At 48.0% G+C, this 24910-nt stretch overlaps 1 protein-coding gene across 4 annotated transcripts in view; it reads left to right on the forward strand.

Annotated features, from left to right (window-relative positions):
* Positions 1-24910, forward strand: part of NAV2 (neuron navigator 2) — a 396738-nt gene that overhangs the window by 43711 nt on the left and 328117 nt on the right. The window contains exon 1 of one of the 4 annotated variants that reach the window (XM_029208233.1): positions 22299-22387. The exons of the other annotated variants lie outside the window; for them this stretch is intronic. Coding sequence (XP_029064066.1) covers positions 22337-22387 — 51 coding nt within the window. The 5' untranslated portion in view covers positions 22299-22336. Of the gene's footprint in view, positions 1-22298; positions 22388-24910 lie in introns of those variants that run through there. 4 annotated transcript variants of the gene reach the window in all.

A 24910-nucleotide genomic window follows, 5' to 3' on the forward strand; every position in this document is an offset into this window, starting at 1 on the left:
CCCCCAGCCAGTGCTGAGCTATTTTGATGTTGCTTTGAGGCTGGGAGAGCACTAGAACTTTGGGCCTCCTCTAGTGTCCGAAGCCACAGGCTCCATCTGTCTTTGTGGCTTTGCCAAGCTCTCAAGTGGCCTACAAGGGAGCAGGCTTGGGAGAGACGCACTTGGCCTCAGTGAGTGTGCAGAGGCCTAGGGCTTCTGTTTATTTTGAACAAGAATACTCAAGCAGCGCGGCAGGGTTTCTCCATGTTGGGCCCAGCGTGCTGTCTTCAGATTCTGGACTGTAGGTTGGACGAGGACACAAGCATAGTGTGGTGACCAAAAGAGAGTTTGAATTCCTGATTCAGAGGCTTTTCCTCCACTGCTTCTGGCTAGCTGTGTGATCTCAGGCAAACTGCTTGACCTCTCTGAGTGTCCATTTTTTCAGCTATGAAATAGAGTGGATAATTCCTAATCCTCATAGGGTTTCAGAAGCAAGAGCTGAGAGACTTCATGTCAAAGTGCTAAAGGCTGTATAGTGTATAAGGAGAGGGCATAATGGAAAATGTATAGCCCTAAATCTGTACACAATAATAGCTTACATTTACTGAGGGTATAGTTCCTGCTAGACAATGTTCTGAGTACTTTTCATGGATTGTCGTATTTAATATGCACAATGGCCCTAGGAGTTAATGCCATTATTTTCTTTTTTGTTTTTTTTAACATCTTTATTGGAGTATAATTGCATTAATGCCATTATTATCTCTATTTTACAGATGAGGAAACTGTGACTCAGAGAAGTTACATAATTTGCTGAAGGTCAAACAGCTAATTAGTTGTGAAGGCCAGATTCAGGCTCTGGATCCTGTAGGCTTAACCCCAAGTGTATGCTACTTCTCTCAGTGCAATTATAATCATCTTAAAACTGCCTGTTATTGGGACCTAGTCTCGGACAAACCCTGAAAATACATTGCCTGTAATCTTCACAGCAGCTCTGTGATACAAATATTATCACCTCCCCTTTAGAGATGAGGAAATTTGAGATGAAAGATTCTGTTCACTCCATTTATTGAGCACCTACTATTCTGTTTAAAACACTGGAGACACAACAGTGAACAAAATGGGGGGCTTCTGCCTTCATAGAACTTATATTTTTGTGCTGGGGGACAGGTGATGAAATACATAAACAAAATAATTTCAAATCATGGTGATGGCAATGAAGAAAATAAATGTAGTGATGTGGCAGAGTGACAGGAGGTCCGGGAAGGCCTCTCTGAGGAGGGGCTGCTGGAGCTGAGACTTGAATGGTAAGAACGAGGCAATGGTGTGATCTGCGTGGGGAGGAGCTATCTCAGGTGAGCAGAGGTCTGTGAGGAACAGAGAGGGGGCTGGAAGAGGCCGGGGAGGGGAGATCAAGGGTGCTGGGGGTCAGGGGAACAGGAGGCAGTGGCCATGGTGGAAGGCAAGGTGACTCTTGTAAGAGTCAGCGTGGACTCATTTCTGCCGAAACTGATTCTGGGGGCAATTGTGCTGCCATGTCATTGGCCGTGTGTCCAGTGAGGGATGATGGCCAGACCTGGGCAGGGCAGGGTGGGCTGGTGGGCAGCCTGCTTGGTTAGTGGGTGGGTGGGCTCAGGCTTGGCGCCCGTGGAGCCCTCTCTCATTTTGCTGCAGGGTAAACAGTCAGCAGGCCTGGGGGCTCAGGGGTTCCCTCCACACCCACACGGGCTGGTCGTCACACTCTGGATCGGCACAGCCGGTAATCACCTGTGACTTAGACCCAGGCCGCTGCCAAAGTGGGAGCCAAGACCTCCCCAGGAAGGCAGAGCAGTTTCCTCGGCCCGCTTTTACACATGCCCCTGGAGACCGTGGATCTTCATTTATTACAGATTTTGTAGGAACCCCACCATCTACAGAGAATTGCAGCAGATGTTTTAAAGAGCCTAATGCGAATTTTTTCCCCTCTTGAGAGGAGGAAGATGCTTTGTGCCGTTGATCAGCATGAAATTGCAGCCCTTTGGACCTGGAAGATACTTTTTTTTTTTTAAGTAAACATTTGTTTATATTTGGCTGCGTTGGGTCTTCGTTGCTGCGCACGGGCTTTCTCTAGTTGTGGCGAGCAGGGGCTACTCTTCATTGCAGTGCGCGGGCTTCTCATCGCAGTGGCTTCTCATGTTGTGGAGCACCAGCTCTAGGTGGGCGGGCTTCAGTAGTTGTGGCTCGCGGGCTTCAGTAGTTGTGGCACGTGGGCTTCAGTAGTTGTGGCTCGCGGGCTCTAGAGCGCAGGCTCAGTAGTTGGGGCGCACGGGCTTAGTTGCTCCGCGGCATGTGGGATCTTCCCGGACCAGGGCTCATACCCATGTCCCCTGCATTGGCAGGCAGATTCTTAATCAGTGTGCCACCAGGGAAGTCCTGGAAGATACTTTAGAGACAATCTTGTCCAACACTCTCACTTAGAAGAAGAGACTAAGGCTCAGGTGTTATTTTAATTTAGTGTCATGAAAAAGAGTTGGTAAAAGTCTTTCTGGGGAAAATCAAAAAGCAAACAAATATACCTTTTCTGATTTAGTAAACAGAGAAAGTAGACTGTTGGATTGAAGAGAGGCTGGTAGCAGAGCGGGGCTGCTGGTGTCAGATATAGGATTGGTTCCCACAGCTGGTGCTTACTAGCTCTATGTTCTGAGGCAAAGTTATTTAATGTCTCAATTTGTAAAATATAGATAATAGTGGACGCTCAGCTCATGTAAACTGAGTAAAAGACCGTATAAAGCGCTCATCGCATAGGGAGTATTCAGCAAATGGCTGCTGCTGTTACCATTTGAAGGGGCAGACGCAGAAGATACAGATGGCCAGTGATGCAGAGCATAGGAAAACGCTCAGTGACGGCCAGAGGGTCTACAAATGGTATCATTTTGAGCTCAGCCCTCCAGAGCATCCCTAAGAACTGATTTTGATTAATTCCCCTCCAAAAGTTTGTTATGTGATCATTTGCCTCTACTTCCTGAAAGGCTATTTCTAAGACAAAAATAGTCCCCATGAAGCGAGAGTTCCGGCATATGAATTAGCGGTTTGGAACAGACAGTAGTGTTTTTCATTTCAAGAGCAGCCCCAGCACATCTGCCAGTGTGTGAGGCTTGAGAGGGCTCCTCAGAGAGACAGGCTGGAGAAAGAGGTGTCCAGCCTAACCCAGCTGTTCTAGAGCCTATCCTTTGTCCCATCTCAACTCAACCCTGGGGCAATACAGTAAGGTGTATTGTATTATTTATTTATTTATTATTTTATTTATTTATTTATTTATTTTTGCGGTACACGGGCCTCTCACTGCTGTGGCCTCTCCCGTTGCGGAGCACAGGCTCCGGACGCGCAGGCTCAGCGGCCATGGCTCACGGGCCCAGCCGCTCCGCGGCACGTGGGATCCTCCCGGACCGGGGCACAAACCCGCATCCCCTGCATCGGCAGGCGGACTCTCAACCACTGTGCCACCAGGGAAGCCCAGGTGTATTGTATTTTAAGGGGACAGTTTCTCTTATCTCATCAGTTCCACTATGGTTTCCGTTGAAATTATCACTGGACAGGGATGTCTGTTCTTAGTCATTTCCCTCTTGGCTTCGGGGAGACTGCGGGCATGAGGAAAAGATTAGAAGACCCATCCACAGCAGCCACTAACTCACAAGCTCTGACAACTGACCATCCACTGGTGACTCAGCATCAACTCGTCCCTTCGGTGGGCTCTGCAGGGGCCGGGCTGGGCCTTGCCACTCCCTGTTTCTTTCCCCTCTGCAGAATGCAGTCTCCATCTTCCTGTTACGAAAACAGCATCTTTTCAAAATAAAATTCAAAGAGTAGGAAGAATCAAGAGGCCTTTGCAAGATAGAATTTAGCTGAGAGGACCAAATCGTGTCCAATATCTCAGGTTAAAAAGAATCAGCTATGAAGTACAAATGCAGTTGACTTTGGCCCTGAGATCTATTGGGAAAACTGGGGGGAAAGAAGAGCAGCGAATCAGCAGCACAAGCAATATTTGCTGTGAGCTGTTCCAGTCATGGGTGTGAGTAAGTAACTCTGTCCCAGGATCCTATCGAGTTTGGTTTGTGCCTCGAGGTGTGGAGTTTGGAAAGGTACCAATGCCGGCGGTTCTTCTGCTTTGGGGAAGAAATAAAAGGAAATCCCTGTGGGAGTGCTGTTTCTTGAAAACCTGCTGCTTACCTGAGCCCTGTGTTCGGGAGGCCAGGGGGAGTCTGAGGGAGCTCGTGTGGAATCTGAGCACAGGGGCTGCTCATCTGGGCCAAGGCTCAGAGCCAAGGCCAATGTGAATGTCCAGATTGCCCAAGGAGAGGGCAGTGGGGGGTGGTTTTGGTCTCTGGGGTGTCAGTTATTCATTCATCTTTTTATTGAGCACCTACTCTGCCCTAGGCACTGTTCTAGTGAAACAAGAGTAACGAGGTTTCTGTCGTCATGGAATTTACCTTCTTGTGGGGAGATACAGACAAACCACAAGCAAACAAATGCATTAAAACGTTTATTAATAAGACAGTGACAAGTGCTGTGAAGAAAGTAGAGCAGGGTGATGTGTTCCAGAGTGGCTCAATGAAGACCAGTCTGGGGAGGCAGCATTAGAACTGAAACCCCAAGCACATGAAGATGGGAGAGCCTGGTCCAGGCAGGGGAATCCCCAACACAAAGGCTCCAGGTAGGGACAGGCTTGGCTCATTCAATGAGCTTATCGATGGCCAGTGTCCCTGGACTATCCTGCATTTGTGGCTTGTTTCAGCTTTATACCTGGCGTACTGTAACCCCAACTGGAGTATCCAGGAGTGTCTAGAACTGCTTTGGGGGCAAGCAGAAATGATTACTCACAGAACTAATCCTTCCCTCCTTCTCACCTCCACATCTAACCTACCATCAAGCTCTCTTGGTTCGTGCTCCCTGTGTTTTCTTAGGCGAGTCCACTTCTCCACTTCTCCACCTCTAAACCAGATTCCTCACATGCAGTCTTGCCCAGTTCCAGTCCACTCTCCACACTGTGTTCAGAATGATCTTTTAAAACTTCAAATCTGGGGGGATTCCCTGGCGGTCCAGTGGTTAGGACTCCGCGCTTCCACTTCAGGGGGCATAGGTTCAGTCCCTGGTCAGGCAACTACGATTCTGCATGTCGCACGGCGTGGCTAAAAAATAAAACAACCAACCAAACAAACAAGCAAACAAAAACAAAATCCAAAAAACCTCAAATCTGGTCATGTCACAAACGCATGCACACACACACACACACACACACACACACACACACACACACACACACACACACACACTCTCTCTCTCTCTCTCTCTCTCTCCCCCCCCCCTCCTTGGTACTTTTTCATGACTCCTCTTGCTCTCAGCATAATCCCACAATGACATACAAAGCCCTGTCTGTGCAGCTCCCCTATTTCTTCCCTAACCTTATTTCTAACCATTTGTAGCTTCACTTTCCATGCTCTGGCTACACAGTCTTTCATCCAGTTCCTCCAGTTTGCTGTACTAGTTCTGGCCTCGGGCCTTTGCACAAGCCTCAGTGGCTCCTAACCTGTTCTCCTTCCATGCATCTTGGCCTCAGCAACTTCTCCTCAGGTCTCTCAGCATAGCTGTTACTTCAGCAGGGATGGCTTCCTCGTTCTTTGACACTATGATATTACATAGGGTCTTTTGGTTTCATGTGCCCACTAGCACTTCGTATCTTTTTCATAACTCTTAGCACACTTGCATTTACTTGTGATGTCTCTTTCTTGCACTAGTCCACAAGCTCCGCGCGGGCAGGAACCATGCCTGTCTTGTTTGTTGCTGTGTCCTCAGCACTTAGAAAGTTTCTGGAGTACAGTAGACACTTAAGATGTAGTTGTTGAAGGAATGAATGCTTCCAAAGACCTTGAGTCCGAAATGTTCCACTTGAATGTGCTACTTGCTTTCAACAAAATGAAATAACAGGAGACCGTCTGTATTTTCTGTTCCATTTTCCTACCCTATAGAGATGGTGATTGATATCTGGAGCTCAAGAATAAGCATAGCGAGCAGGAGTTCTGGCAGATGCACAACCTGCTTAGGAAGTCTGTTCTTGCCTTCGACTATCAGAACAGTGTTATTTTCTTTGGCTCAAAGGAATCTAAGACTGTGTGTTTTCAGGGAAACGGTATAGACCCACGGTGTGGAGTCAGGGCCAGGGGTGAGACTCCAATAATAATCAAGTGAAAGAGGGTTGTGTGAAGCCTGGTAAGGGACATTGCCTTTCTCAGCGGCTGAGGAATTGGAACATTCCCCCTTGTGTCAATGTGGAAGTGAATGAATTAAGCTCCGTTTTTTGCCTTGCCTGGAAAAATACCAGTGCTGTACTTACCGAGTTCCTGAAAGCAAAGCCCACATGCCACTCAGTCTCAGGTCTATGAGAGACTGTTATAGGAAAAGAGAGTCAACATTCACAGACGATAGAAAGTATCACTGAAGTGGAAAAAGATTAGAGCCATGGATTTCGACTTTTTTGAGGTTACACACCCCTTCAAAATTCTGACAAAAGCAGTGGACCTCCCCTCCATGCACCTTCCCCCTCTGCAAAACGTATATTTATATAACATCCTCCCATCCATAGGGACCCTGGAGGGCCTCAGGTTAAAAATTCCAGTTAGAGGGTCTGATTGGAAATTGAGCAGAAATATAGCTAATAAGAGATGACAGTGAAGCACAACTTGGACAATGTTTGGTCTGAAGAATAGAATAGAAATGCTCCATAATTAGATTTTTCCATTCCTGAAGTTCCTTACTTTTTAGAAGTTGGTTGACGAAGGGTGAATATGTGCATCAGAGTGAAATGAGGTATAGACCTTTAGGACCTGGGGCAAGCCACGCTGAGCATATCCCAGATTTAACCACCCATGGTGATCCATCCACTAAAATGTGAGCCCCGTGAGGCCAGGATTTTGGTCTATCATCTTCACTGCTGGTCCCTGGTGTCTAGCTCAGTGCCTGGCACTTAGTAGATGCTCAGTAAATATGCATTGAATGAATGAATCAATTAATTAGTCTATCCTGGGTTGTCCCTGTTCACTCTACCTTCCTCTCCTTAGTTTTGTTCTGAATTAGTCAGATTTCTTAGTTTTGATGTATTTGTTCAAGAACTGTTTACTAAGCACCTCCTAGCCTTCTGGTGGACCATTGTTGTTCTCTAGAATAGAATAACATGAGATTAAAGGGCTCCTGCTCTGGGTTAAAGTCTCAGTTCTGCTGCTGGAAAATGGGTGTGAGAATAAAATAAAATAAAATAAAATAAAAACTGTAAAATGGGTCTGAGAATTAGATAAGGTATGCAGCTTAAGCACTTAGCACAATTCTTGACACACGTCTTTGTGCTGTTGTAATAAATGTCAGCCATTTTATTATTTATTACCTGGCTCCTCTGCCATATACTTCATTGGCTCCTCTGGGAACCTCTTTACTTGCTGAGCCCACGTTTCTGAATCTCAGAAACTAATTGTTATCTAAAGCAGATAAAGTGTATGCAGCCTTTAACAAGTCCCAGAATATTCAATCATGGCTATATTTAAGGATTGGGAACATGACTAATTTTCACCCTTTTCTATTTTTCTGTATTTTCAGTTTTAATTAATAAGCATGTATTACTTTCATCAGTTAAAAAGTATTGTGTAAGAAAAAGTATTATAATGAAAAATGTGTATTTTCAATTTTACTAAATTCAGAGGTAGAAAACATTTTGTTGCCCAAATAAAAATGCCCAAACACAAACACCAAAAAAGGAAGGGTGCCTTCCTGAGCAGACACGGTTGTGTTCAGTTTAGTGGATGTAGGATTAAGAACTTGGACTCGTGGCTTTGTCTCCCAGCTCTACCTCCGCTGAACTCTGTATGTAATGCTGGGGAAACTGTTCAACCTCTTTAAGCCTCAGTTTTCTCATCAGTGAAAGGGGCGGGACAAATGGAGAACATTTTCCTTATAGATTGTTATGAGCATGAATATCTTACTTCACACGTAAGTCTTCAATACACTCTTTTTTTCTTTTTTCCAAGTACATCAGTAACATTATCATTCTTTACGTTATATGTGACATGTGTGTCACAATAGGCATTCCAGAGTTGAGGCATTGGAGGTGACAGATACTAAATGGTCCTCTGAGTCAGTATTGCCTTAATGAGAGCATCTGCGCATTCTCACAATTGTAAAGTCTCCTTCCCCTTCATTTTGGTGACCAACAATACTGCCGTAAACGTCTTCGGTTTTCGGAAGTTCACAGGGTATTAATATGCTGGGGCACTATGTAAATTTAAAGAAGCCATACACAGCATTTATTACCTTGGTATAAAAGATTTACGTTATATGCGTTTTGTGCATGTGTGTATATACATCTCCACTTTGATGACTAATCACCGTCTCAGACTGATCACGGCCACGCCAGAACTTTGGATCTCTCACACCCATCTCACCAACTGCTTCTCTCTTAGTTTTCTGCACTCAGTAAATGACACCAACATCTGCCTAGTTGTTCAAGCTGAAAACCCAAGTTGTCCTTCACACCTCTCTTTCCCTCACCTCCCATATGTGATGTGCCTCAAACCTGAGCCCTTCTCACCACCGCCACCGCCGCCATCGCAAACAGAGCCACCATCCTCTCCCTCCTGGGTGAGTATGACAGCGCCAGCCCACCTCCCTGTGCCACCCTGGACCCCTACGGCCATTTCCCTGCGGTGGAGCCAGAGGAAGCACTGACAAGTAGACCCAGGTTGTGCCACTCACTTGCTCAGAACCTCCTGCCCCCATCCCAGCAACTTCCTATAATATTGGACATGAAACTCAAAAAATGGCTTACTGTCCTTCAGATCTCAATATTAGGGGATAAGCAAACTTCTTCTGTAAAGGGCCAGTTGGAAAATGTTTTAGGTTTTGTGGGCCACATAGGAGTCTGTCACGTTGCCGTCATCTTCTCCTTCTTTGCCTTCATATTTGTGTCTTGTTTCTTTCTCCATCTCTGTTTCCTTCTCCTGTAATACCACTCATTTGCAGCAAGGCGACCCTCTTTTAAACACTCGGCCCTGTTGGCTCTGTCTAATAAAGAGAGATCAGGTGAAGACGCCAGGCTGTGCTCTGGTTGATACTTTGAAGTGAGGGGAGCTGTCCAGCTCCCAGGAAGCTGATGTCCTTGGAGCATCCCTGGATAAGTGCTCAGCGGAGCCAATTCCTGATGTCTCTCGAGGAGGGAGAGAAGCATCTCTTGGAGCCAGAGGAAAGCGCTGAGATCAGCTGTCCTCCCCTGGAATATACAGCTAAGCCAGCCTGCTATCCAGCTAGTACAGACATTGAAGAGATGGTGCTTATCAGGCCTAGATGGGACATGGTGGAAAGATCTGGTATTTCTGGAGCCATTGAATAGAACATGGTGACTCCCAGCCCCAGGCACAAATACCCCAGAGTCTCCTCCTAGGGGCCCCTTTGGGTTGGCAAGCGAGAGGGGTGCATCTGGAGCAGGCAGGTATATCCTCCTCCCACCCTACACTCCCACCCTGCCTTGTTCTAGTCCAGAAGCTTCAGAAGAAATAGGCCTGGATCTGGATCGTTGCAAAAGAGAGGCTGGGCCCCTTCCTGGGGCCATTGTAGGAGGCTACTCAGGGGCTGGATGGGGTGCTGCACGGGATGGTCCTGGGGAGGACTCCAGGAGGACTTGGTGCCACACACCCTCAAATTCTAGCTCAGGGTCAGACAGTGAGCCTTGTATTAGGCAGTGAGCTTGGCTATAAACTGACTCATACACCAGGCAAGGACTGGGCCAGCCCTGGCCCAGGAGCCAGGTTACGGAGTGAAAAGATATAGTAATCTCTTCATTGGATGCCCTTTAGGATAGAAACTGGGGAGTGTAGGACAGCAGAGCCCATACACTGTCCAGACTGGGGAATTTTATGTCTGAGATCATGAGTCTAGCTCTTGATTTTAGAAAATAAGACAGCTGTGGAATATGGGGAAAAATGCAATGATAGTACAAATCAAACTGTCCATCACAGCCGTGCCTCAGGAGCTGAAGGCAGGAGGTTAGATGGTTTGGGATCTGATGACAGGTCTGCTGTGTGGTTTTGGACCAGTCACTTGACCTTTCTGGCCTTTAGCGTTTTCACTTGTACAATGGTAATGGTAAGTCTTGACATTGTCTTCTTGTTGAGTTATTAGGATTACCAGAGAATTAAGAAAGTCTTTGCAAAGTTAAAAAGGCTCTAGTCATGTATAACTTGGTCCCTAATCAAGTTGTGTGAAACAGTAATACCAAGAGAAATAAGAAACATCCAGTGAGCACTGACCGTGTGCCAGGCACCATGCCCAGTGTTCATATGCATGTCACATGTGGTCCTCACAGCAACCTTGAGAGAGGGCACCATATATAGAGAGAGATAGATATCCCCATGAACAGATGAGGTCCTAGACCTCACAAGAAGTTAAATAACTTGCCCCAGGTCACACAGCTAGCCAGGGTGGACCAGAATCTAAATTCAAGAAGTTTGTTCCAGAGGATGCGCTGGGACCTCGAGTGCCTGTAACCCAGATCTCCAGGCTGCCAGCCCACCCTACTTGGCTTCCTTGGAGAAGATAACCACAGTCTGTCCAGAGAAAACCGACCCATCACTATCTCCTCCCTGCAGATGGGTTCAATCCCTGCCAACTGCAGAGAGGCTGTGGGGCTTGGACACAGCTTGATGTTTCCCAACTCCAAGAGCCAAGGGTTCCAGTGGGGTGGCAAATCCCCACCAGTCCTGGGACACGGGAGAGATGCAGGGAAGCAGGTGCTCCTCCAGGTTATGGGGGCAGGCGCGTGGGGTGGAACTTCCTCATTCAGGATGGGCCTCCCTCCCTGCATGTTGAGTGGGTCTTGGAAGAACATTTCCATGAGAACGCAGAGGCAGGGAGGCAGTCTCTGAAGGGCAGGCTGTTGTTTTCCATGTTCTCATCAGGAAGAAGAGAAGGAAAAGCAGTCAGTGCTCCCTCGCCGCAGCCCCTCCTTCAGGAGGGGGTCTATCCAGCCCTCCTTCTCGACAGCACAGCGCGTGGCGGCAGCCCAGGCCTCTTTGCTCAGCAAGCCTGATACTTCCCCGTGTAGTGGAGTTTGGCGAGTTCGGCCAACAGAAAGTGGTAGATAAGGGATTCTGGATGCCCCTCTCTGAAAATTCCTCAGGAGCCTTTTCAGATGGATGGGGATGCGGAAAGGACATGAAAATAGGTAGAAGAGGAATTATTGAAAGAACTGTGGCCTTTGTCCTGGACAAGAGAAGACCCAGGAAGCCTGGGCTCTGTGCATATCGGAGGGACCGCCCTGGGCAGGTGAGTTCGGAGTGGCCTCCATGGAGTGGAGGAAGGAAAGTCAGGGAATAGTGTAAGGAAACCGCAGAAATCTCACAGAAGGAAAACGCAGCATAACGGGCAGATGCTTCCAGAAGGGAAAAGAACCGCCCTGGGGGCGGTGAGCTCTCCATCACTGCAGGGGTTCAAGCAGTGGAAGGGGGCCCCCTTGGCAGAGGCTTTGCTAGGGCGGGGACGTGTGCCCAATAGGAAGAGAACTCAGGGGTCCTGAGGACTGCACAGCCCTGAGAGTCTTATGGTTGTGGGAAGAGGGAGGGTGGGAAATGGGATGGAATGGGATAGACTGGGATGGAAGTGGTGGCATATTCACTGCAGGCCTGGGCCGCCCTGGCCTTTCCCTGCCCCAACACTGGACCGCGGCTCTCCCTCTCCATTCTGTCTTGGCTCTAGTGCCCTGGGACCACCAACCTCACTATTACTTTTCCTTCCCAAAATAACTACTAGCCCCCCACCCCTGCCCTAATGTGCCCTGCTTGCTGCTGGGTGGCACTACTGGATAATGGACCAGAGGACTCATTCTGGGGCTGTGTTACTTTTCTCAGGTAATATGATGCCATCCCCTGGGTACAAAGCCCTTGCCCCAGAAGCAGTGGTTCTCAATCATTAGTGGGCCTTAGAATGAGCTGCAGAGGTTGTACAAAACACAGACTGCTGGGTCCCACCGGAGATTTTCATCCAGTAGGTCTGGCATGGTGCCCAGGAATTTGCATATCTAACAAGTTCCCAGGTATTGCTGATGCTGCTGGTCCGAGGACCACCCTTCGAGAACCACTGCTCTAGATGACCTGTAAGGCCTATAACCCTAGGCCCAAGGCTGTGGCTTCAGACAAACCTATGGTGGAGTCCCAGCCACACCATTTATGAGCTGTGTGATGTCTGGCAGTTCACCCAACACCTCTGTGCTCCCAATACCGGCTCTGTAAAATGTTGATGGCAATACTTTCACAGAGCTATTGTGAGGATTGAAGGTGGTGATTAGCTTAGACCGTGCTGGGGACGTGCTAAGTAGGCAAGTACTCAATAAATGTTAGCACCTTTTATTATCAGAATAAAACAGTGGGGATTTTAGACATCCCACGTCCACCTCCATAGGATAGTGGTGTCAGAGCAGAGAAAGGCATCCATTCTCCTCCAGTTGTGCTCCATGTGTTGGGCCAATCCCATGTTATTCTTTACGAATCTGCTCTGTGGGTGCTGGAAGGATGGGAATTCATCATCAGTAGGGCCATCCTTCAAATCTGGGTTTTGTGTCGGTGGCCAACCACGCATTCTGGGTGACTAGCTCCTGGTGTGACTCTGCAGCTTTTAGGACACAAGAATTACAGTTGGGTCATCTTAGGTCTCTTGTCACGTTTCTGTTGGAGTCCCAGAACCCCTCTCTCTTGTCACTCATATCCTGTTATGAAGATATAATTGATAGCTATAATAAAGAAATGCAGGCTTAAGTCTTTTGCTGCAAAGTCTCAAAGTTAAGTGGAAAAATCTAGGGCTGACTTCAGATGGCCTGGAGCTGCTCTGAATGTTGCTGAAGAGGGGGACCCTCTGGGAAAATACATACCAGTTTCCACTTTGTGGGAGACATATCTTGAAGTGTGTTACTTGGAACAGTAGCTGGAGAAATGCTTCATGCAAAGGGTTCTGTAGTCAAATTTGGGAAGTACTCCATTTCTGGTTTACTATTAAGACCTCCAAGATGTACACTAGCGTATTTAAGCTTCCCAGGAGTCCTGCAGTTGAGACACATATGTAAGTTTGTTGAACGAAGTAAACTTTGTTTACCATCAATTAATTTCGGGAAACTAGTTCTAGGAATTTACAGTTTTCCAGGTGCCTTCATATGTGGTATCTTACCTGATTTTCAAAACAACCCTGAAAGGTAAGTATGATCATACCCATTTTATGGAAGAGGAGGCAGAGAGGTTTATAATTTGCTCCAGGTCACAGAGCTATTTAAAAAAAACCTACAATTGCATGACCTGAGAAAGAATTTTAGTGCATCTGGTGGAATTTTATTTGTAGTAACAACAATCATTAAAACTAAACAAAAACAAAAAACAAGCAAAAAACAAAAACAATCCTCCCTCGACTAAATGGGAATGGTACCTATTATTTGTCAAAACCCTTTCAGTGGAGTACATTTATATTATTTATTGATCTTAGGCTCATGTTATAATTATGACGTCACCACACAGAGAGATAGAACAGCACAGGGTAAGAATGTAGATTCTGCAGCTAAACAGAGTTTAAATCCAAGCCATGTGACTCTAGGTGGGTTATTTAACTTTTCTGTCCTAATTTTCCCTCTGTACCATGTAATTTTCAAACCTGTATCATAAGGTTACTATGATGATTCAATGAGATTTTACATGCAGACTTCTCAGAATGGTACCTGGCACATAGGAATTCAACGAAGGTATTAATTATGTTGCTGCTATTGCTTTTGTTAATAGTACTATTATTATGTAAAGTCCGTTTGTCTTGAGAACCCTTGAGAGTGGATTTGGATAGCAGCCAATAAGGTCTAAGACCTAGTTTGGCGGTCTCATTAAACAGCTGTGCAACTTTAGACAGCTCACTTACCCTCTCTGTGCCTCAGTGTCCTCTCGGAAAATCATGCCAACCATTCAACTTAGTTCACAGAATAGTTACCTGGGTAACTGATGAGAAAGTGCTTTGATAAATATAACACCGGGTCACCTTGAGTTCTCCATGTCAACATTTGACTGGAGCATGACCAGAGAGGAAGTTGTGTAAAGGGGTTGGCTTGGGAGAACCTCTCTACTTAGTCTTACTCTAGGAGCTGAGAAATGCCCTGAACTGCCAAGGCCGTTTGATCAACAGCCGCAGTAATTATGACCAGTGTAATTTCATGGGCCTGTACGGAAGCCAAAAGCAAGTCATTAGTGGCGCTGGGAGTTTTCCTTTGCTCAACAATGGCGCCCTCATTCTGGGATTTCCCTGCTGTCCTCTGTTGACTTGGAATAGAGGGTGATTGTGTACACACACTCTCTCGGCTGGTGCATCTCAGACATCTGTTTCCTCCTGTTTATCCTCAGCTCAGGCCCTGTGTACTGGATCCAGAGAGCCAGCCCCAATCCTCTCCCGGGGGGCACTCATCACAGTCACCCTCTCCTGGGCTGGCAGGGAGAAGGAACACTCAGTGTGGATTGTGTACACTGCTGGAGGGGTGTGTGTGTGTGTGTGTGTGTGTGTGTGTGTGTGTGTGTGTGTGTGTGTGTGTGTGTGTGTGTGTGTGTGTGTATATAGCCATCTCCTGTGAGATCAGGAGGCCTAACAAAAGTGGAATCAACTTACCTACTGCTTTTGTTCCAAGGGGAAAAAAAGCCCCCATTGGGGAATAATTTTTAGCCCACGTCTAGGGTATTCGTGTCCCTTTTGCTGCAAAGTCTTGTATTCCCCCTGTTGAACTGTTGAGCAGTTCAATCATGTAACTTTTCTGTTGAAAGCAACTACACTCCCAAGAGCAAAGTTATTAGGGAGGCGCTCAGTTCCTCAACAGTTCCCAGGAGGTGTAGACCATGGCCCCCTGGGAAAGGCACAGCCTCTTAAGTTGCTAACCTTAATCCCCGGGGAACAGAATTGGCCCAGAATGAAAAGGCTGATCCCACAGGGAAAATAAAATAAACGAAACCACACCACCCTCTCCCCCACCAAACCACAGCCACCGAAAACCAAACATAGCAAAACCCAACACCCTAACACACCCCAGCGAGAGTTTGAGGGCAGCTCTGTTCTAAACTTTTTCTCTGAATCACTCAGATGCAAAACCAGAACAGAGGATAAAAATTAGAAACCATTTAACTTTCTTAAGTGCTTCCACGATAACTATCCACATTTCTGTGGCCGCAGTTTTGTGGCAGAAGTTTTTCTAAATTTTTTTTTTCTTTTGCTTAAATGGTTTTATTTCACTTTATGTGAACCTCTAGCCCCCCCTAAGTGGGCTAGATAAGCCTGAAACAAGTCTTTAAGCCACTTCCCAAAATGTCTGTGGGTCACCATGCCCCAGCACCTCCCTGGGCTCAGAGCTGGAGGTGGCGGTCCTCAGAGTGGGGGAATTGGAGGGAGGACTGGCCAGGTGGAGGCCCTTCAAAGGGGGGTCAGAGGTCACACAAAGATTGTGCAATTTCAACCCTTATCTGCCTCACTGAGGTGGTGGGAGGGGAAGGGGCTGGAGGAGGAGCCCCCAGGCCTGGGGTGTTGAGCAGAGCAAATAAATACCGGGGGCACCTGGCAACCCTCCGATATGAGGGATAAACAAGCTTGCTCTTTGGAGGTGTGTCCTCCATTGCTGGGGACCAGTTTGGCTGCCTTGTATAAATCAAAACCTCTTGCTGTGGAGCTTTGAATTTAGTCTTTAATTCCTTATTCATTCACCCTGAAACTTATTTTTTACCCTACTCCCCCCTCTATGTTTGACAGCGTTTGAGCGGCTATAGAGAGAAAGAAGATAGAATCTTCACTTTCAAAAAGCTCTTCTTCTACTAATATTTAAAAGGAAATATCAAATATCCAGTCTCCCAGCAAACAAGTGAATCTTTAGTCTGAGTCACCATGGATTTCTGATTTCTTCCTGAGGGCCTGCCCAAGATGCCATCATGCCCAGTGCTTCCAGCCTCACAATTCAGTTGGGTTTATTTTTCATACATTTTTCATGTTACAGTGGAAGGAGCTGTATACGGGGATTCTTCTGGAAGTTGGGGGTGGGGGTGGGGGACTGGATGATCTTTCAACCCCCTATAGCCCTGACATTCTGAATTTGTTAATTGTGTTTAATTATACCAATGATAAGCCAAGCACTATTCTGCATGTACAAAGATGAATAAGGTAGAGCACCTGTTTCTAAGCAACTTATAATCTAGGGGTAATAATATTAATATCAATACTAATACCCATAACAGCAAATAAAACATACCAACCTCAAACTCCAAGAGAAGATGGACTATTATAAAGGCCGTCAAGAAGATAGAAACAAAATACTGGGGACCACAGAGGAGGGTGTAAATAGTTCTGATGCGGGGGAGATTGAAGAGCAATTCACCAACTAAGTTAGTTTTGCTCTGGGTCCTGAAAGAACAACATGATATCGTCCAGCAGAGAATGGAAGGAAAAGCACTTCTAAGCAGAGGGAACAGCCTAGGCAAGAGCATGGCAGTGTGACCTTGAGTGGCCTAGTCCTGGGGAGTGAGCAGCTCACAGGTACATTGGGAGGGGCGATGGGAGATCCTGTTCCACCCAGAAATTCTCTACCACCACCTGACCCCGTCACCGGAAGGAAGAAAGTAAATTGTGTGGGGAGCCAGGAAGCGACCAATTAAACCCTGTTCGGGGGGAATACAAGAAAGTCAGTGATATTTAGTATGTGTGCTGGGAGATGCCTTTACATAATTCTTTATCTTAAGAGAAAAGGAAAGGAGGTGTGGGGGGAGAGAAATCCTTTGCTAGCCCAGCCAGCCCAACCCTTTCTAGGGGCATATTCATTCATTTGTGGACTTGTCACTGTGATGCTGTGTCTGCCCTCTTGAAAGCCATACATCTTACTTTCAAACCCCCCCAATCGCCTTGGACCCCCTGCAGACCCCAGCATTCCCAGGCTGACCTATAGGCAGGGGGCTCACTTTCCCAGAGGTTGGCAGAGGGGAGACGGCACCTCCTGTGCTCAGACTCTCCTTGTCCCTGGCTTTCAACAAGAGTTATTTCTTCTCCAGGAAGGCTTAGTGCTTTTCTTAACTTTGATGCTCAAGTCCTGAAAAGCCTGCCAGCTGTGTACTTTTTCAAGCCTTTTATTTTAATTTTTATACATCTTCTTTTTCCATATCCAAGATTGCAGGGCCCTACCAGAGTGGGAAGGAGACTTAAAATAAGTCTGAAAGCCCCTTGCAAAAATATCTGCTCACAGGTCCTCTTCATTATCCCAGGGATGGCATTTCTGTACTTTCATTTCCTGCAGGAAGTTTGACAATAACACAGACACTGCAGAGATAGTGGGTGAGGAAGGCTGACCTGTTTGGCGGCTTCTGAGATGGTTGAACAGAGCCAATCACTCTCCCTCTCTCTGAGCCTTTACCCGCAAAATGACCTTTCTTAGCAGGGCTGTGATGAGTAAGTGAAAGTTGCCCTGTGCCATGCTTAATACATAGCTGCTAATATGGCTAGGTTTTTCATTTGACAGGTGATGCTAAGCTCTTCTGTGGCATTTTTCTGTTCAAGCCCAGTTATTTGGGGGAAAAATAGTGGACTCCCCACGTCAAGCTAACTAGCTTATCCCTTCCTCTGGGGTGGCACACCGCTTCTGGTCTTAACTTTGTTAGCCTTGTGCCACGTAAAAGCTGACATCTCTCCACAGTCTGCCTCACACGTGGGTGGAAAGGCACCAGCCCACGTTCAGGCCCGTCCAAAGAGCCCATGTTGTTTGCTGTTCCCCAGGCCTGCCCCCACTGCATCTGAACTTTCCCCTATTAGTCACTGCTTTGGCTGGGAGAGTGGAAGACCCCCGTTAAACTGAAATCCGTTATCTGGGAAACGCATTAAGCCATTAACAGTCGGACACAAATTAGTTTATCAGACAGGGGCTGGACTTGCAGGATTTCAGAGTGAAAAGGAGCTTCACAGATCATCAGTTTATAGGCAAGGGAAAGAAAGTTCACAGGGGAGCAGGGCTTTGGGATTCTAAGCCTCAAACCCTGCTTTCTGGCCTGGCTCTCCTCCCCTCCTTATTCTGCCTTGAAGAGCAAGATGGACACTCCCACTTTTATTTAGGAGATATTTATCACATGTCTACTGAAGCTGGGCTAAAATTCAGAGAAGCAGACAGGAAGGAAGATAGACGTGGGAATAAGCGAATGCTGGATGATGTGGGATGGATCTTTTGTGTGCTGGGGATAGAAAGGTCTGGAACATAGGACACTGTCAGCAAAGGGCAGATTCAGCCTCTGGGAGTGGGGGGCGGTCAGCACCACCAGAGGTTGCCCAGTACTAGGACCTGAAGTCCTGCCTTGTGGCTACCATGAGAGTATAAGAGAGTTCACGCTCAGGGAGCTGGGCCAAGCTGGGGGTGTTACTACCTGCAAGGGTCAGCGCTGAATGGTCAGGCCCAGGGGATGGGTCAGAGGCCATGAGCTGAAAAAAGAGGCTGACAGCTGGGAGGAACCAGACCGCACTTCAGGGCAGGTCTTCACAACCCTTGTTCCCACCGGCTCTGTCCTATGTGGCCTACACATGGAGAGGCTGATCTCTTTCTCTGAACCCATATCGAAGGCCTTGATGGGAGATTACAGAAATGAGAAGGAGAAGAAAGGTGCTGGGAGAGGCAGCCTGGTGAATGAGAAACAGCGCTCCAAGGTGTAGTAGGAGGTTTAAGGAGCCACGTCTGTCCCTGAAAATCTGCAGGGTCCTGACACCTACTTGGGTGAATGCACAGCCATTACCCCTTGGAGCCACTCATGGCATCTGTGGCTTGCTGGTGACATCAGTCTCCTTTTCTATACACGTCTCCTCACTCAGGTCCTTATTCTGTCTCCCTTGTGTGGTTTCAACAGCCTTCCAACTGGTCTCCGTCCCTCCAGCCTCCACCTTGTCAAAGCCATCCTCTTGCTATTAATAGAGAGGTCCTCCTAAAATGGGAACTTGGTCAAATCACTCTCCTGATTTATAAGAATTAAGGGTAGAATCCCCTTTATAGGGACCTAGCCTGCTCCAGCCTAACAAATTGCCCCACTTCCTGCCACTTCATCTCCACATTCTGACCACACAGAACTTGCCATGCTTTTTCACTTCTCTGCATCCTTGAACGTGCTATTCTATCTTCCGGGGATGCATGCCTCCTCTTGTCCAGCCTGGCTTCATCCTTCCAGATGCAGGCCAGCGTCACCACTCTGAAGTTCTTCCATGCCTCCCGGTCTTGTTCATAGGTTTTTTTTCTTTCTGGCCCAGCTTTACACTGTATAGCCCTCTTCTGAAACACCTGTCACATTGCATTGCAACTGGTGGTGTATGTGTCCATCTTCCAGTAGACACACACACACATACACAGACACACACACACACACAGACACACACACAGACACACACACCAGGGAGGAACTCCTCTGATTCTCAATACCCAGCACAGAGCCAGGTAAGTGCATCATGGTAGATGATCAAGGAGAATTTGCTAAACAAGGTAACATACCTGTGGTCTGAAGGGTGTGAGACCTGAAAGGCAAGGCCACAGGATTTATTCTCTTAATTAAAGCTGGGACAGGTGCCCTCTCAAAATCCCCAGCCCTCAAATTCCTCCTTGCACCATGACTGGTGTTTTCCATCTTTGACCAACAAAGATTTTGATTGGGAACCAAATGCTCATTCAGTGACTTCCGGGAGACCTGTAGATTTTTAATGTTCTGGGTATCCTAGAGAATGTGATAAACCTATACGTGTTTCCCCAGAAAATGCACAGATGTCCAGTCACAGCGTTTTCTCATAACCAGAAGGTTTCTGGACTCCAAGAACCCCTGGCTTAAAACTGCAGTAGAGAGCTTGTGCAGCTTGTGCAGTAGAGAGCTTGTGTTTTGCTTTTCTGGCCAATACGATTTTGTCAAGATTTATTTTAAGAAAAATAAAGTTATTTAGAATCTTGTTTTCCAATACATAAGTATATTTTAATATGGAATATACTTTTTAAAATGACACCTGCTTTCCCCTTTCTGTGTTTCCCTAGGATGTGCCCCTTCCCTGGAGGAGCAAAGGTGACTGTCTTTATTACATTCTCCAGAAATATGTGTGGAGATGTACATAAAAGGGTCTCTTGCAGACATTCAGTCTAGGTCAGGGCCTCTGGCAGGATGTGGGATGTGCTGCCTGGGTCTGACTCAGTCCTCATTGCAGAGGAAGCTGCATGAACTTAGATAGGACAGTTGTCAACAGTTTTCAGTTGGGAAACATTTACTGAGCTCCCACTCTGAGCCATACACTGTTCCGGGCACTTGGGGACACCATGGAGTTTCTAGCCCAACGGGATGATGCAGAAAATAAACAAGAATACAAGTTAGCTAAGTTTACAAAGTGAGCAGAACAAGGAAGGAAAGATGACTGTAATGAGATAGAAGAGTGTGGGAAGGAGAAGGTCACTACAGGAAAAGTCAAAAGTCCCTCTGAGGAGGTGACATGAAAATGAGACCATGGTCAGGTCTAGGGGAAACTGTGATCTAGGGAGCGAGGCTGTCAGGTGCAAAGGTCCTGAGGTGGGAAGGATTTCCATGTGTTTTTTTCTCAGTGCAGCTTGCAGGATCTTAGCTTCCCCACCAGGGATCAAACCTGGTCTCCCGGCATTGGAAGCTGAGTCCTAACCACTGGACTGCCAAGGAATTCCCCCTCCGTGTGTTTGAGAAAAAGAAAGAATGCCACTGTTGCTGGAGTACAGAAGTCCGAGGGAAAGCCTGGGAGATGAAGTTGTAGGCCATAGAAGAAGAGTTAGGATTTTTCAACTACGAAGGGAAACCAAATCCTGAAAGCTTCAGTCGGGTAGGGCAACATTTTGATCTAACTGGCATGTTTTAAAGATCACTTTGAAAAGATAAGGACCCATTTTATCACCTCCTGTCATTTTGTACAGTTTTGACTACTGAAATGAATGTGTAATAAGGCCATTGCATGAGTTCTCCTCATAGCTCTCCATCAGTAGGGGAGAGCCAGGATTTCCATCCCAAGATGTCTGAGCGGCCCCAATCAGATACAGCCCTGAGGTCTGGGTGGCTAGTGTCATCTTGCCTTGGGGAGCTGAAGGATTCCTGAGCCTTTTCAGGGTACTGAAAATTACTGGGGAGCCCTGGAGGATCACTGCCAGATTAGGGGGTGCTAGACCCAGACCAAGGGGTGGGCAGGAAGGTGTGGAAGTGCCCAGCCCCCAAAGTCTCAGAGGAGGGCACAGGGTGGAGGGGACAGGTCCCTAGAAAGAGCCCGTGGCAGGTGGGAAAGGCAGAAGAGGAAACAAAGGCCACAGAGCCTCTTCCTCTGTCCGCCTGTCGTCGCCTGCCCCCGCCTGCCCTCTCCTCCTCCCCTCCACGGACGCCCTTTCGTTGGCAGCAGCAGCCAGGTGTGTTTGAAAACACTCGAGCCCCGTCCTTCACGTAGCAGGAAATAAATGCTGCTGGGGAAGCGGCGTGTGGGCGGGCGCGGGTGTGTGCGTTGCGTGGGGAGCGGTGCAGGGGGTGGAGTGGGGTGGCGATGGTGCATTCACCTCCAGCTGCTCCGGGGTCGGCAGCCCCAGAGCCGCCACTGTCAGACAACTTGGATGAGTTCGGTGCAGAAACAAAATGCAGACGGAGCTGAGCACACTCGGTTAGGGGCGCGGGCTGTGTCTGGGCTCAGGAGTCACGAGGACCGAGGAGCCACTGACTGCGCTCCCGCAGCCCCCGGCCCACCAGACCTTCCCTATTTCTGCCTAGTCGGCTCCGCCTACCCACGCCCTCCCCGAAAGAGTTAAGTACCTCCCCCCTCCGACCCCCTCTGCCCCTTCCCCTCCCCTCCCCCCGGCCCCCGCCCCCGCCATGGGGAGCCGGCCAGTTGAAGCGCCGGGGGCCACGCGGGGCAGCCCGCGGGCCGGCTAGGAGGCGGAGAGCCCGCCGGCCCCGACCCCCCTCCGCCGCGGCCCCAGCGGCCCCCGTGCTGCGAGGCGCGGGTGCTCGGACGCAGGGGGAGTTGTTTGATTTGGCGGAGGCGGGGAGGCCGGCTGGGAGCGAGCGAGGGAGGCACTAGAGCCGGGCAGCGCGGGCGCCGGGCTCCTGAGGAGGGTCCCCGAGCGCGCGGCAGCGGCCCCGGGCGGGGGCGAGGCGGCCGCGGGCGCCGGGGATGCCCGGAGGGGCCGGGGTCGGAGAGGACGACTCCGGACTGGGCTGCCCAACCTGCCGGGCGCGCGGGCAGGTGCTTCGGCCCCCTCCCCCCTTTTTTTCCTTTTCCTCTTTCCCTTCCCTCCTCTCCTTGAAGTAAGATGAGCGTGATGCTGTGGCGCTGGGACCAGAATAACACCACCATGAAGCTGGTAAGGGTGGACTGCAGCCCTCACTCCCGGGGCACTGCTCTACTTTTTATTCCTCACCCCACCCCCCAGCCCCATTAGGAACTGTCTCCCGTGATGGAAAGCCCCTGAAGTGCATCCAGTTCTTGGTATTTCCCTTATTGTTTTGAAAATAGATTTCAGGGGTTTTTTTTGTTTGTTTGTTTTTTAAGCCAGGAAAGTCTATGTGCGTATATGTGTGTGTGAGCGATTGAAGGCGGGTGGGATGGGCTGCATTATCTCCCAGACCCTTCCACCTAGGAATTCCTGGGGCTTTCTAGGGTTGCACACGCTGGGGATTGTCTCCTGCGCGTAGGTCGGAGCTCTCAATGCGGGTCCCGAGTCAGCATGGCCTGCCCCCCTCTCCCCACCCCGCCCCCATTGTGTTTTGATAGTTTGGGGATGCGCGCGAGTGTTGATCTCTATTGCGGTTTGGCTTGTTCGGGCAAACAAACGCGAGCCCAGCTTGAATATGCACTGCGACCTCTCCTCCCGCCTCTCACAATGCCTTAGTTTTTTTTCAAGCTTGTAAGAACCGTCTAGGCTGCAGGTACTTTTTCTCTCCTCCGATTTCAAAAATAACCGCCCATCACTCCTGGGACGGCAGAGGACAGCGGCATTTTCCTCTCTGCCCCAGGAAGTCTGAATTGTTTCTCCATCACAAGGAGAAAATGTGATCGGAAGGCTCTTCTTTGGGTTTTGCTTTTGTGATTTGTTTTTTATCTGACGGTTTCAGCTGGCGGGGACCTTAATTCCCCATTGAAGTCAGTCAGCGCTGAGGCCAAGTGAGTTACCCCCTTGGATATCAGTTTCCTCCTCAGTAAACTGGGCAAGTTTTCACCTTGTAGAGCGGGTGCAAGGATAAGGAATTATATTTGTAGGTTTCTGACCCAAGATAAGGATTCAATAAGGAATAGGTATTAATAAACTGGAATTGATACTTATGGGGTGAACTCTTTAAAGATGCTACCAAAAAGAAAAAAAAAAGTCATAGCAGCTGCAGTGGATACCAAGATGCTAAATCAATCTAAGCTGGTTCTTCATATAATGAACTTATTTGTTGGAAAAATGGCACCTTGCTTTTCATACTTCTTGTGTTGTGTTTGGCCTGTCTAACTTTAAGCTACTGTTTTACAACTTCGTTTAATATGCTGTGACATTAGCAGATGTTATGCACCTTTGCTGCACTGTGCCAGGACTCCAGTTCCCTAATCCTTTCCTGAAATCCTTCTCCAACCAGACTGTTGTGGGAGAGCCCAAAGTTTCACACATTTTCTCTCCAAGCTACACCTGAGATGCTACTTTAAGATACAGCCGAGGAAAGTTGGGTCCTGGCCTGGACTGGGTAGTGTCAGGCTGCCGGACCTAAATACTCTCAAGAAAAAAAGAAGAAAAAGAGTTATTTCCCAGGCAGGGAAAACGTGGAGTATCCCAGGGGATGGTTTTCTAGAGCTTGGTGGCAGGTGGCTATGGTAAGGGCTGGGATGTCCTCACTGCTCCAATACAGCCTCCCTTTAAGCCTATGGAGGGAGCATTCCCCAATATGAGTCTCACTTTTCGAATGAACTGTGAGGACCACCCAAGGTAGTTGTGGTCTGACCAAAGTACTCCGGTGCCAGGTGGGGGAGGGGCCAGAGGCGCTCAAACAACCTGGGAGCACTGGGGGAGGCGGCAGCTACCTTCCCAGGCAGGAACAGCTGACTGCGTCTTGACATTCAGAGAGCCTCTGCTACCCTCAAGGATGGGCCTCAGCTTTTTCGCAGAATCCCAGAAACCAGGGACACATCATTAGTTGACACCTCATTAGTCTGTCTTTGGTTTCATCATGTACTGTTTGATTTACCAGTTATGTTGTCTGTTTCCTCTGTGCAGAGCCCTTTCGTGGTGGGAGGCCATGCTCCTTGCGAAAGACTTCGCTCTCAGGTGATTCTCAGTTTGAATTCCAGCCTTGTCACTTGCTAGCCTCCGAGTCAGTTTTCCTCTTCTGTAAAAGACGGTTTTATAGCCCTCTTTCCCAGGTTCTGAAAAGATGAAATGAGAATATAGAAACAGGATCCAGGGCCGAGTCTGATATATGGGTACCTAAAAATGGGAACAACAGTAGTTGTTATTATTGTTATCTTCTTCAAAGGTAAATGTCCTGCTCTCCATTGTGCTCTTGGGTGAATGGTTTTTTCTCCTAATGAGCTTGAGGAAAACAAACCTTTTTTACCTTTGAGTCATTAGTGGCCCTCTGTAGGAAGGAGCTCTCTGGGAACATCTTGGAAGTCAATTGTGTGTGAATAACCATTCCAGAATGGGGCCTGGGGCCAGAGGTGGGTGCCTGAACTTTTATCACTGATGCAGTTCAATAAACATGAAGTCAGTTAACCCACAGCTTGCAAATTCACCGTTCTGATTGAATACTGGAACCAAAGGTTTTGCTTCGTGTTCTATTTTAAGGTTAATTGGATCAAAATAAGGCTAAGAGTAATTAGAGGCAGAACTTGCATCTTTATGTATTATCTC

Source organism: Monodon monoceros, unplaced genomic scaffold, assembly GCF_005190385.1.
Source record: "Monodon monoceros isolate NGI ecotype Baffin Bay Population unplaced genomic scaffold, NGI_Narwhal_1 Super_Scaffold_7, whole genome shotgun sequence".
Classification (NCBI taxonomy): domain Eukaryota; kingdom Metazoa; phylum Chordata; class Mammalia; order Artiodactyla; family Monodontidae; genus Monodon; species Monodon monoceros.